The sequence below is a fragment of the Strigops habroptila genome, chromosome 2 (genome assembly GCF_004027225.2).
Source record: "Strigops habroptila isolate Jane chromosome 2, bStrHab1.2.pri, whole genome shotgun sequence".
NCBI classification, from domain to species: domain Eukaryota; kingdom Metazoa; phylum Chordata; class Aves; order Psittaciformes; family Psittacidae; genus Strigops; species Strigops habroptila.
The window spans coordinates 34851120-34864868 of record NC_044278.2 but is presented as its reverse complement, the minus strand read 5'-3'; the positions used below and the strand labels follow the sequence as shown (position 1 = coordinate 34864868).

Genomic DNA, 13749 nt, shown 5'->3' with positions numbered 1-13749 from the left:
ATTGTACAGCAGCAATCAGAGGTACTACTCAAGCCCTCCTGACCAATGGTTGACCGCAACAGCCATTACAATCAAAGGAGTAACTAAAAGTGGGATATGCCTTTCAGAAATCCTCCAGGGTCATGTTGGAAAAAATGAATATGTATCTTTAACATCCTGTCTTAAAAAGCTGTACATTATTGAACCTAAGCAGGCACCAGTCTATTTCCTCTAGAATGATTTGAGGAAAAAATGACAGGCTTACAGGTATTAAGACATGAAAAATGCCAGTAAAAAACATTAAGAATTACCTGGCATCTTACGGAAGGCTATATGAAATTCTCCTTCACTTAAAAGTTTTGTCATCTAATTTGAAGCCTTTTTGGAAATACATCCTGCCCTAACCACAGTCTCTGATGAAAAATGCAAATGGTCATGCCAGATAACATCATTAAAGAGTTTTGGACTTGAAATGCGATTGAACAGAGGAATGCAATGAAGCTATCAGAAATCAGCAAAGCTTCAGAGGCTCAACACATAAAACTAGCAAATACAGCATGGGGAGAAAAAGAGAAAAACATGGCTTCAAAACAGGACCAGAGCAAGCCTTCCAAGCAACTGCCAAAGAAACCTACTCCTTCTAAAGCACCAATAAAATTCTCAAATCTATTTAAATAAACACAGCTTAAATTACTTGATCTCCCATAGGTTTACAGGCAGTCCCTCTAATGTGGCAACACTGAATCACACACTGCATCTCAGTTTGTGCACAGAGGTTTCTTTTGGCTTACTGCAAACTATTTTACAGGATAGAGTAGGTTCTGATATACCACTGATTTTTCACAAATGTCTTGTTTGTACACAACATTCCAGCTGAAATACAAGTTTTTGCCTTATATTTCAGCTGAGTGATAAGACTAAAAAGATAAAGTAGACAAGAAGCCTACCTAATTAAATTTTGCCTAACAGCTGTGTTTTTCCTATTGTTTAGTAAATAACATTTGTGAACTTATAAAGCATGAAATGCTACATACTTGAAGTAGAAGAAAGCCACCACCTACTGCAGTTGCTGCAAGCTTTCCGACTTTCTGGAACAAAAATCCTGCACACCTTAGGAGAACAAAACAGAAAAAAAAAACCCAGTCCAATGAAGTTGTCTGCTGAACAATGCCACACTCCAAAATTCCCAACTACAACTATTTTGATATTAACAAAGCAAATACATCATTTCACATTTCTAAATTTTAAAATCAGAATATTTAATACAAACACTAAAGTAAGCTTGAGATCTCCAGACCTTGTGTATACACAGAAGCTGTATGTTGCTATTAAACGTAGTGTGTTAATAAAGCACAACGTAAAAATATGAAAGTGTCATTATAACTGTTCCCAAATGTAAGGTAAAGATATTATACCATCATTTATATTAAGTACACAACCCTTAAATATCTTAGGTAAAAAGAAGTTACAACCCTCCACAAGAGTTAAAATCAGTGAGGCCCTTCTACTGGGACACAGCCTTAGTCTATTTTTAATGGATCAAGGCAAGCAGAAAATTAATTATCTTGTTCGCAGTCTCCAAACACTCCCACATCAAATAGAGGACAGCACAGATATCAATATCATGGAATAGTTTGGGCAGGAAAGGACCTCTGGAGGTCATCTAGTCCAGCTGCCTTCCCAAAACTGGGCCAGCTGCAAAGTCTGATCCAACCTTCAAACTAAATCAGGTTGATCAGGATCGTAACTTGGGCAAGTGTTGAATGCTTTCAAGGATGATGGTTCCATGACTTCTCTGTGCAACTCTGCTCGTGTCTGACCCGCCCCCCGCACCAGCCCACACAAAGAGGGGAATGTTTTCCCCCCTACATATGAATAGTGAATTCATATTTATATATGAATACATACACAGAGGTATATACGTCTACAGATGCTGAAATATACAGTTTCCAGATCTTTCAATAAGCCAGTTTTTATGGATGCTAGATGAACTATTCCCTAGAAGCTTCAGCATTTATGCATACACATCTAACTTAAAGAATAATTTTAAGGCCACAGAGGCAAATTAAAAAAAAAATCAGGCTGAAAGCTAAGCCTATATGCCTCCAAGCTGTACTGAGCCTGGACATGAAAATTTAGTTTTTAGTTTCATCTTCCAAATCTTGCATAATTCTGTTCTAAAAGTTACCATGCTCCCGTAATGCTGCTTTTCATCAAACTTATTTTTTAAGAGCACTAGAATAGACTAATACCATTCAAATACCTTTGACAAATAACAAATACCCTGACAGAGCTACTAAGGCTGTGACCACATTTTCCAGTTTAACTTCCCATCTTTACTGTCTAGCTTTCACCATGAGTTATTTTAGCATAACTATGCTGTGGTATCTCTCTTCGGTTAAATAAGAGCAGCAGACTGTTAATTTGTTCAAAATGGCTCCAGCTGAATTTAGAGAGGAAAAAAAGACTCTATGAAATGGGGCCCTTAATTAAACTACATTCACCCACACTTTTTTTTTTCCTTAGTTTCTTTTATCCATAAAGTATGTCTTAGCCATAATATCATAACTAGGTTTCTAAATCTATACTAGTAAGGAAATAAGCTTTTCCATACAAACAAAAGTTAAATGCAGTAATTTTCCATTTATTTCTTGTACTTTCAGAGCTCTGACATTTCCCCAAATCCCTTTCACTGTAACTGGTAGGCGTTCCCTTAGATAACTGGCATTTTTCCAATACTACAAAAACACTTCAGAATGATGAGTCAGAGTAACCAGTTAAGAAATTGTTCACACATGAATAATCTTGATCAATGATAAAGGAAATCCCGTTAGAGAAGATAAATACACATATGCTTCAAATAGCCTTGGAAAGGATCTTCTAACACAGTAAAAGGTCTGGGACAGTTATGAAAAGTGATGCTGCCTTACCAGCCAGTCACGCCGCCCATCACAATCTGGGTAGCTACGGAGTATTTTTCTACGATTGGTCCTGAATTCCGGCCAAACACACGATTCCACCAATGGTGACGCCGCGCATATTCTGTTAAATCCAACACTTCATAGGAATCGTCATCACTGTCATGTTCTTGAAGAAAAAAAGAAAACTTTTTCTCAGTTACAGAGTAAATTAACAAACTATGTAAAGCCCCCAAACATCAACAGAACTGGTTTTGGTATTAAGTGGCCAAAGGTGAAAAGTTGAACAGGAATCTCCTCCCTGTTCAAGTAAAGGAGCTAAGAGATATCAATGAAACTACCAGGTAAATTGTTCAACATTAAAAAAAGGAAGTCTTCCTCTCCTCTCCCTCACTCCCCACCCTCCAGAAGCCCTGGTTAACCTGTGGAACAGCTTAGTGCAGGATGCTGTAGATACTAAAAGCTGATACGGACTCCAAATAACAACAGAAAATATTAAAGGAGAGGGGAAAAAAAAGGATGAAGCAAGGGCTTTATTCCAGCAAGGGCTGTCAGACACAAAACGCAACTGCCATGGTTAAGGAAATCCTGGGCTGAAACCCATTGAAAATGTTCTGAGAAAGCATCACGACATGCTTACCCTGTTAAATCTTTCTTAGCTCATCCATGGTTTAATGTGTGGTGTCCCTGCCCATGGCAGTGGGGTTGGAACTAGATGATCCTTTCCAACCCAAACTATTCTATGATTCTATCATGCAGCTAATGGCTTTCAGACACAGAATGCAGGGCTTCCATCTTATCTACTGCAACTGCTTTGATCTTAAGCAATTTGAAACAGGTCTAACTTAAGAGAAGGCACGCACATCTCTTCTGGCTAGACTTAAATGTTGAAATACTGAGAACTTCTGGCCTAGTGTTTTCCTCAGAGGGACAGACCTTAGCATACACTAATAAGCCAAGAACAGCCTGTTCTGTTCCTTTTCCATAATAAGCGAAATAGATGAAGCTGGGACTTCCATTAGTCCCAGCTTCCATGCAGTACAATTCTGTCATGTACTTCCATACAGTACAATTCTGCCAACGTTTTCAAAACAGGCATCCTAGAACTTCAAATTAGTAATCCAAAATACCACATGTACTCAAACATCAAATGGAAGAGATGATTTTAAATTTTTAGAAGAAAAATGTATTAAATCGCTGTTCTGTGGATATACATACGTGAATTAAAAGTCCATATTGGTTAAATATATTTAAAGTGGAATACAAGTTCAGCAATGATGCCGGGACATTTCAGAGAGGAAGAGAAATCAAATTACTACCTACAATTATAAAGTAAGACTGTAGATATAAACATTTTATTAATTATTTCAGCGCCTAAGCATCTTTGAGTACTAGAACATAAATAGCAAGTCCCATAATGCTAAAAAGCTGTTACTGAATGTTCTTTCTTTCCAACTTTGAGGTAATCAGAGCAAACTGTTCAACTCCTTTAAATGGAGAACATAAAAACACTTTCATAGACTGTTAGTTAATGGTGCCCCTAAATTAATATTATTCAAACCAAAACTCAAATAAGCATAACATGTTGTGTGGAAAAGATTTAGATTAAATATTAGGAAGAAATTCTTCAGTATGAGGGTGATGAGACACTGGCAGAAGTTGCCCAGAGAAGCTGTGGCTGCCCCATCCCTGGCAGTGTTCAAAGCCAGGTTGGTCGGGATTTGAGCAACCTGATCTAGGGGAAAATGTCCCTGCCCGTGGCAGGGGGTTGGAACTGGATGAGCTTTAACGTCCCTTCCAACCCAAACCATTCTGTGACTCATACAATTCTCAACTGACGGAAAAAACCCCGTTCCTTGGGGGACGGTATCATGCACACTCTCCAAGCACACGAAGCTGTGCCTGCGCAGAGCGGCGTTACACGGCAGGCGAGGAGCTGACAGAGGCCACGGACACCGCGCCAAGGCTCCCCGGCGCGCCCCGCGGGTCCCGTTCCGCAGACTCCGGCGGGGTCCCCGTGAAGCCCGGGAGGGGCCTGAGGAGGGCGGGCGGGACACGGGGCCACGGGCACCAGAGCAGCCGCCGCTCGATGCCAGCCGGGGACGAATCAGCGGGGACGCGCCAATCACGGCGCGCAGGCGCCCCGCCCCTCCCCCAGCGGCCGCAGGAGGGACGTACAGGGGAGGGACAGGGCCCGGGCCATCCCACCCTGCCCCCGGGGGCCAGCACCGGCAAGGGATCGCGCTGCCCCCTTTCCTACCCCCCTTTCCCGTAAGGGGACGGGACGGGACGCGTCGCTGCGGGCGCGCCCGAGCCCACGGGGAGCCTCCGGGGAGCCCACTGACCTGCGGCGGAGCGGGGCCTCCGCGCCGCCATGTTGGCCGGTGTTGACAGAGGAGCCGGGGCTGGCGCTGCCTTGCTCCGCCCCCAGCAGCCCCTCGGCGCCGCCGGCGGACGCACGGCTCTGTGCTCTCCCCGCGCCGCCGAGGCCCCGTCCCCTCTGTGGCGCGGGGACGCAGAGCGCATGCGCCCGCAGCTCCTCCCCTTCATCCCCCTCCCCCAGCGGGAGCGCGGGGAGCGCTCGGGGACTCCTCCCGAGGCGGCGGGTGGCGTTTCAGGCAGCGCGGGTCCACCGGAGCCGCGGGGGATTGTGGGAGCTGTAGTTCTCGGGGCGGAGGGGCCGGGAGGGAAGAGGGGCGGCCATTTTGGCGGGGGCATCTCGCCGCCCCCCCCCCCTCACGGGCTCGGTGTCTCCGCGGTCAGCGCCCGGCGGCCGTCCCCTCGGCTCGGGGAGATTGCAGGCGCGCCCGGTCACTGTGGCAGTGCTGGCCCTGGGGCTCCGCAGCCTGGGGCTTCTTGCATGTGCGGTGGAAGGCTCCTTCACCCTGGTGATGTGTATGAGGTCCTCAGGCTCAGGATAACTCGTGCTGTGGATGAGAAGTGAACGGGTGTAATGGCTGGACAACGAGCTACACGCTACTGCAGTGTACCACACACGGTGAGGACACTGGAAAACAAGCACCACATTGCCATGGGTATTCCATGTCCCATAAAAAATAATAACCAGAAAAGAAAACAAAGTGCGAGGCCCCTCAAAGAACAAGCTTAATGTAAATGTGAACTGTGAAACATTAAAAAAGATGAAATTTGGCATCACCCAACCCTGGTTTACTCCCTCCTTCAATGCCACAGTTGGGTTTTGGTAGGCTCAGAGCCGCACAATTGTATTTTACAGCTTTTATTTTGTTTTTATTGTATGCAGCTCTGTACAACCTTTGTAGCCATAATGTAGAGGTAACTGGCACAGTAACTACAGCTTCAGGAATATTGTGGCAATATGAACATCAAGAAAGTGAGACAGTTCAATTATTGTAAATAATAAAAGAAAATTGGAAATGGATTGTTTTAACATGTTTAAAATCTCTCATTTGGACTCTTGGGCTGCAAATACACAAGACAGGCAATTATATTGAGAAAAGCCTACTTTTTCCTATGTCTTAAAGCTATTTTTATGGAGTGAGATCTATCTTGCTACACGTGAACCATGCATTTAGGATTCTCATTAACCCTTAATCACACCAACCTTAACAGACATGCAAAAAAAAGAAGAAAAACATACGTTCTATGTGAAGGTCCTTCTTAAATCAGCTGAGAGATTGTGAGATTGAAGTTAGCCTATAAAATTTGAAGTTAGCATATAAAATAGTGACTTGCTTATTGACTGATTTTTATTACAAGCATTTGCAAGTGATAGCGCTCCAGGCAGAACTAGGTAATATATTATTTTTCTTAAGATTTTCAATAAATTGAACACAAATTTGTCTCTTACAACTTGTTCTGACCAACACCTAACATCTTTGAACTTTCATGTTTAAGCACAAATGATTCTTTTCTTCATTCATTTCCCAACTAATAATGAAAAGCTCTTTGACTTTTATTGCTAAATAAATTACAATCTTTTTTCTCGCACTAGCAGTTTGTTAAAAAGAGTTTGGAGTGCGTTACACAGTCCTTACAATGAACAGTGGAAGGAAGCACGCTAGCAAAACTAAACCAGCTGCTTTGCTGGCTTCTTTCACGACACCAAGGCTAGACAAAGGCAGCCCAGCTAACTCATCCCTGGTATCTCTAGAAAAGGTTCCCGTTATCTAGATATTTTGGGTCTTCCTGGTTGTTGTCAGCCTGGGTTTATACCTGAGCATATGCATGCGGGATACTGGGCTGCTGTAGCAGATGATCTCCTGGCCCGGAAGAGAGGGAAGGTGCTTCGACTAACGCAGACAGACCTGTTGGCTGTTTGAAGAGTCATAGCTGTTGCTGCAGTTGCAAACCCTGCAGCAGGTCGCATGGCTGGCTTTCAGCGGCTCCATTTCTATCTCTCGGGGAGATCCGAGAACATAATTTTTTGCTTCTGTTTATTCTTCTGTCTGAGCGCATCCCTGTGGAGCTCCAGCAACCTTTCATTTCTCTTGTTCATTGTGTAGGTGAGGCTGTAGAGAGAGAACAGAGAGAAAGGATTTTCTGTATTTTCAATGTAGCCACCTTGTCTCACATCATCCCCGTAAGGGCTTTGAAATTTCTCATCCCATGCCTGACAGAGACAGTCTTACGTCTGTGCAAGATTTCCAAGTCATATGCTAGTAAGGTAAGGGAGACAACTAGAAAGTCATGCTTGGATTGTATGAGCCTGCCGGATGAGATGTTTTCTACTTTCTGTTGCTCAAATTCTTACTATTTGGTTTTACTGTTTTTAACTGATCATGCAGCAGCATTTCTCAGATGACTTTCCTCATGTCTGTACAGGCAATTACATTAATTTCCCTTCAGAATGGAGAGATATCATTAATACTTTTTCACGATTAATATTAGAAACTGCATTATATTCTACATGCAACTTCTGTTTGCATCAACTTAGAGATTAAAACTAGAAAGTGGTGTTGTGCTTGTTAAATTGAGTTTGTCTTAAATATGTAGGTACGCACTGACAAAATGCTGGGTACTGAATTTGGTCTGAAGTTCAAGCGTTGTCTTGTGACCACCTGTTAGGTTGTTTCTGCATCTCACCTGCAATTATCAGTCCAACTTCAACTCCAAACCTAATGCCATTGTCTTGAGGTCCCTCTGATCTTGGGGCTCACTCTCCTCAGCGGTACAAATGGCCATGTCTGCACCCTTCTCTCAGACATACCCCACGGTGCTGTACCCTTGGGATACCCACACACCTCACCAAGTGCATTCACACATTGCTGGTCCACAAGCCTTTACAGCATTTTTGACAAGCCCAGCCTTGCACTTGTTTTGGATCCCACCTGGGTGTGCCATGCAAGTACACCAGGCAGCCCTGCCTCCTCTTGCACCACTCTTGCAGAGTCAGGGCAGTGAGACAAGCTGAAAAGAAGATTTTGGGAAAAAGCCAGAGAAAAGACCTTTCAGCAGGTTGTGAGACCCTGGTACCTCTCTTCTGGTATCAGGATGCACCTGCTTCCTAACACAAGACATTTCCCAACAGAGTACCAGTCGTGTACAATGCAGTAGGTCTCTGGCAACCACAGCCATTGTGGTTAGCCCAGCCACCTCTTCAGCTGCCTCTGGGTGGCTGCTAAGGTGCCTTACAGCTGCATGGGAGCTGTGGACACTGCCTATGGGATTGGCTTGATGCCAGCACAGAAAAAGCCATCAGGATTGCTCTTGCTTCCTCCAAACTTCACAACCTATGCATAGATAGCAAACTTAGGGGCTCCAGAGATCCAGACTATCTTGAAGAGCTTTTGACCATCTCCGTTGTGATGTATAGAATCCCCCAAACCCATTCAAACTAAGTGCACATAGGTGCCTTTGTTAAGCTATCCACAGGGACAAATTTTTCAAGGAAAGGTAAGCAATTTAAACTGAGGCCACATTTTTGCATCATTCTTAAAGGCTCTTTGAAACAAAAGGACCGCACAGAAAGATTGCTCTCTTCACTCTGTAAGCCCTAGCCACAAGTTCAGACTCCACCATCTGGCCACGTTCCTGTGACAGGCAAGGTCACTCCTATGGCTTGCAAGAGAACACGCATGGCATACTTATCTTACTAAAGTAACCCAGCACAATAAGCAATCTAAAAACCAAAAAGCAGCAGAGAGCCTCCTAAACTTCAAACGCCTGCGTGACTCCAACAGTAACGGCTCCTTTGTGCTGCTGACCAGACTTCCAAGCTGGGACACACATGCTTGCATTTTTAACCATCTTGTGTGGTTAATTATAAAACCTAAAGGCAACACACGCTGCAGGCCATCTACACTAGGTCATATGTGAGTGAAACTTACATTATCAGCAGAATAAACCTGGTAAGTACAGTTTGAATAACCTGGCAATAAACATATTGAATATAGTGGATGATTGCTTTTCGAAAACTGGACTGAATATGCCATTATTCAAAGCTCAATAGGCCAGAAAATGGCAGAGAAAAGTCTCCTCAGGTACGGGAAGGGATTTGTTCGTTTCCCGGGTTGACTAACAAGAGTTTAAATGGTCCCTTGCTGAAGGATTAAACTAATAGTTACAAAAAGAAAAACCTTATATTTAGTGTGCTGTGAGAGGTTTTTAAACAGTTAAGAACCAAAGACTTCACCCAAGCAAGACACACTGGATCCACGGCACCTGCATTTTACTGACAAAACAAAACCAATGGTTAGTGTCAGGTCAGACTGTGGCAGGATACATTCCCATGACCCTAGCCTGGAAAAGTAAGGAAATTAAAATATTAAGGAGGGAGATTGATCTTTCCTCTTCATTTTATCCACAACATTGTTAATAATGCAAGCTGATTATCCATTAGTCTTTTGATCTCACCTCTGATCTGTTGTTAGACTTGGAGTGCAGCACAGAGCTTTGGCCATGGCCTCATGCTATTGTATAAATCCCATCAAGGCGTTTGCATGGTCTGTATGCCATGCACTGAGAGGGGAGCTAGGCTTTGCGGTAGTGCGCATCTGGTGAAGTTGAGCTCATTATTGCTTTAGGATTTCTTCAGGAGGTAGCTAATACTTAAGCAGTGGGAGCAGACTGCAGAAGGAGATGACTAGTGTGACTCACAAAGGTTAATCTTGCACAGGCAAAATGCTTAATAAAGACTGGAGTGTTGAGCTAAATCTGAGGCTTCTTGTGATTACCTAGGCAAATGAAGGGTGGGGAGGGGAACTGAGAGTCTTAAAAAAGCAGAAGGTCTTGCAAGGCACTGGAAGGTTCTCTTTCATGTGATATAGGTCTCAGCGAGATGCAGCTCTTGTCATATTCTGATTAAAAACTTTTCTCGTGTTTATGCAAATCAGATTTTTGAGGGTTTCGTGTGTTTTTAAGGGTTCTGCAAATTGTGTTCTTAATTTGTAGTTTTACTGTAGGTAAAAAGAAAATAAAAGTTTGTTAGCTTTCTAGAGGTAACCTTTTGTCTACTGTATATCCATAGTATAAAATTTCAGAGAAGGGTACTGACTGTGGTAATGTGTTATTTTAGAGAAATTATTTAAACAGCTCTTAGCCATGATCATCATATAGTAACTTATTTTATTTTTAAGAGACAAATATCCAATTCCCTTGTTATATCTTGTAGATATTCTGGAGTTCCCTGCCACTGTCACTCAGACAAGCCTCAAGTACTCGGACAAACCAATGGAGAAAGTGAGCACATGGACTGAGAGAGGACCTTCTGGCAGTCTGTCTTGCAAGTTAAGTGTAAGGAATTACTTTTTTAGAGAAGCTGTGAGGATGAATCAACCGTACATACCACTTCCACAGTTAACAGATGCTCTTATTAGGTTTCTGTAGCACAAGCGCACAGAAGTCAGAGAAGAATAAAACTCTTTTGCAGAGCTTTTTACGAAGCTAACAGTAATAGGATAATAACTGGGCAGGGCAGATTTAGAAACAGTCCACACTGAAAAAGTTGAGGACCCTCCAAAAATGCCCAGAGAAATGCCCAATGCTCCAAAGAGCCCAAAGAATTTCAGGCTTTTCTGTTTGTGAAGCCCTGTACCAAGAAAAGGTTAAAAATCCTAAACGGAAGGGAAATGTGGTAATAATGTTTTTCATTTTCTTGCAAGAAATGAAAAACAATACAGAACTGTAATGAGTAAACACTAGACAGTATACCAAGAGAAAAGATAATTCATGTGAGTCATCACTGCTGGCAAGGAAAAACCGTCAGTCAGATACTGCTCTGCTCATCTTAGGTAGCATTCACTGAGACACCTGGCTGCTCTTAGCTCACCTCAAGCTCATGAAGAGCCCTCCTACAGCTTCTCCTCTGCTTCCGAGTTTTAGCTGAAATAAAACTAAATACATTTCCCCTCAGATAACTGAAAACATGCCAGCACAGTCAAACATGAGACTCCCGGAGCACAGGGCTGCTGCCAACTGCCCCACTCCCTGTGGCCATATCCCCTTCCTAGATGCAGATCTCAAAATAACATTTCTCTGGCCGAAGGACTGGCTTATGTGGGTGGCCCTTAGATGAGAACTGGATTTGTTTTTCAAGGGTAGTTTTCCTGCAAAGACTGAGGCCCCTGGCAAGCAGAGAGACAGACCTACAAGTCAGAGAGGCGTTCCTTGTTGCACTTGTGTGGAGTAATGGTACTTCATCACCAGAAATTTTTCCTAACTTCGCAACAGCAATGTCAAATAAAATTTAATTTCTTTATAACAAAGTCTTGAGAAATTCCCCAAAGGATCAGACTGTCGTTTAGTTAGCCTTCAAAGCTCAATAAGCCGACATTAGACTATATCACAGCATTGTTTCCAGTAGCACTGTTGATTTTTCCAAGTTTTAAATACTCAAATCTTGATTTCTGATAAAACAGTAATGCAGTTTGACAAAAATTGAAAGCCGCCATTGCCTCTGATAAATCTGCTCACAGACAGATAACATTCACCTTTTCCTCTGGTTTTCATTAACATTTGTTTCTGTGGAAATATTCCACCCACCCTGACTCATCACCACTGATCATCTCCAGCATTTATGGTCTCTCCAAGGATTTGACAATGATTTTTGCAGAGAGCTACAGTCCGCTAAGGAAGACCAAGCACTACGATGCAGAGCTTTCAGCACATGGCAGGACAAAGGCAGTGCCATCTGCTGAAGCTGTTTGGGACATAATTCTGAGCTAAACATCTGTAGCAGCAGCAATCCTGAGAATGAAGCTGCAAATGGCATGGGTAGGGATTAGAGGAGGAAACCTGGTTTCTCTTCCTGTTGTTGACTCATTGCATTGACAATGAGCAAGACTCTCTGACTCTATCTACAGAAGTTTTGGTTGCTGTATGTTTCCTGGTGCTGTTACCAGTCCTACAGGCCGCAGCAACAATGAGAGTGTGGTCGGAGGGACTCTGGTTCAGCCATCAGTGTTTTTATGCTGTTTTCATTCAGTCTCATCTAGAGTTACTCAGAGGAGGAGGAGTAGTGTGGGAGATCTGCTTGGTCCACTTTCCAACTGGGATCAAAACTAGCATGTAGAGTTTTCTAGTCTATTGTTACAGTCACAAAACACATATTCACTCGGAAGAGGGCAAGCAAAACCACCAGACATACATGCAGGCAGGATCACTTCTTGGATGAATCTACTTATGTTCCTTTTTTAACTTCTGTTTCACACTGAGGGCACTCTCTGGGTAATTGTCAGATGGCAAATGCCATTTTGAATGTGAAGTTTGTTTGCTCCCTTTTTCTTGTGCACTGAGGTTTGGCTGAAGTTGTCACAGGGAGTTGTGTGGAAGGTGCACTGGCTGCTGCTGGCAGCCAATGTGTTCCTCAGTGCTCAGCCCCAGGGTGCCATACATGTGCTGCACGGACATAGGCCATGCAGGAGAACTGGTCTGTATGTCACCTGGCAGAGGAAGAGGTTGTGGAGATTCAGCTGCTGGGCACCATGTCCAGCATATGCATAAAAAGGGACAGTAAGCAGAGAGACAGACATTGTGATCCAAAGAAGGGTAGTCCTTCCAGGCTCTGGAAAAACCTGAAAAAGTACTTAAAAGGTGTGCAACAGTGGTGAGAAAATTGAAGCTATGAAAATGTAGAGGCCTCATGTATGTGTGTGTTCATGTACAATTCTATATATTATGTGAGGTAAGATCAGGAGTGACTTACAGTTCAAAACCTATCTGTGTCCATTTACCTCAACTTCCACATTTCTAAAGATGTGGATGTTTTCAGGAATGCCCCAGGACCAGCCTCCTGTTGATGCTTGTGTTGCCAGTGTATTTTCTGTGTTGGTGTTAAGCTCCAGAGGCCTTGACAGATGTGCTTTGGGACTCCACTTCTCTGAAGCGATACTAACTCATCAGTACATACCACAGAACTACCAAGCTGGCTGGAGGCACAGAAAGGTGCCAGGGGTCTGTGCAACTCAAAATAGTTAACACCCATGCAGTCACCACGCAGCAGCATCTACCAGAGGGAAGTACAGCAGGGATGCGCATCACCCACCAGCTCTTGTTCAGCTGGGACTTCACCCTGGAGTTACTGGGAGGGTGGTGAAACCAGGGAGGATGTTCTGATAATGATCACTAGTGTACATGTACTTTGCTTCTTTCTTCTTACTCATGTAAGGAAGTAACACAGTTAAAAAGCAAACTAGTGAGCAGATCTTAAAGCTGGGCATCAGCAGATCAATATTTTTGAAATGCAACTTCACAGCATATTATCTATAAATTTTGCTTTACAGTGTTTGGTGGTATTTATGGTTTTGCTTCTTTGTATTTTGTATATTTTATGTGTATTCTATATCCCATAGGCAATTCCTGAATTCAATTTAGATACTTATTTTTTCTCCTGATTGATCAGGAGCAGTAAGTAATCTCAGAAAATTTGTTTGTT

The 13749-nt window shown here is 43.2% G+C and overlaps 1 protein-coding gene across 5 annotated transcripts in view; it reads right to left on the bottom strand.

Annotated features, from left to right (window-relative positions):
- FUNDC1 (FUN14 domain containing 1) overlaps positions 1 to 13749 on the bottom strand; it is a 49666-nt gene that overhangs the window by 8135 nt on the left and 27782 nt on the right. For 4 of the 5 annotated variants that reach the window (XM_030476374.1, XM_030476371.1, XM_030476372.1 and 1 more), the window contains exons 2-4: positions 5243 to 7387; positions 2910 to 3066; positions 1014 to 1089 (exon numbers count right to left, since the gene is read on the bottom strand). In XM_030476374.1, coding sequence (XP_030332234.1) covers positions 1014 to 1089; positions 2910 to 3066; positions 5243 to 5615 — 606 coding nt within the window. In that variant the 5' untranslated portion in view covers positions 5616 to 7387. Of the gene's footprint in view, positions 1 to 1013; positions 1090 to 2909; positions 3067 to 5242; positions 7388 to 13749 lie in introns of those variants that run through there. The other variant, XM_030476376.1, reaches the window with a different exon arrangement.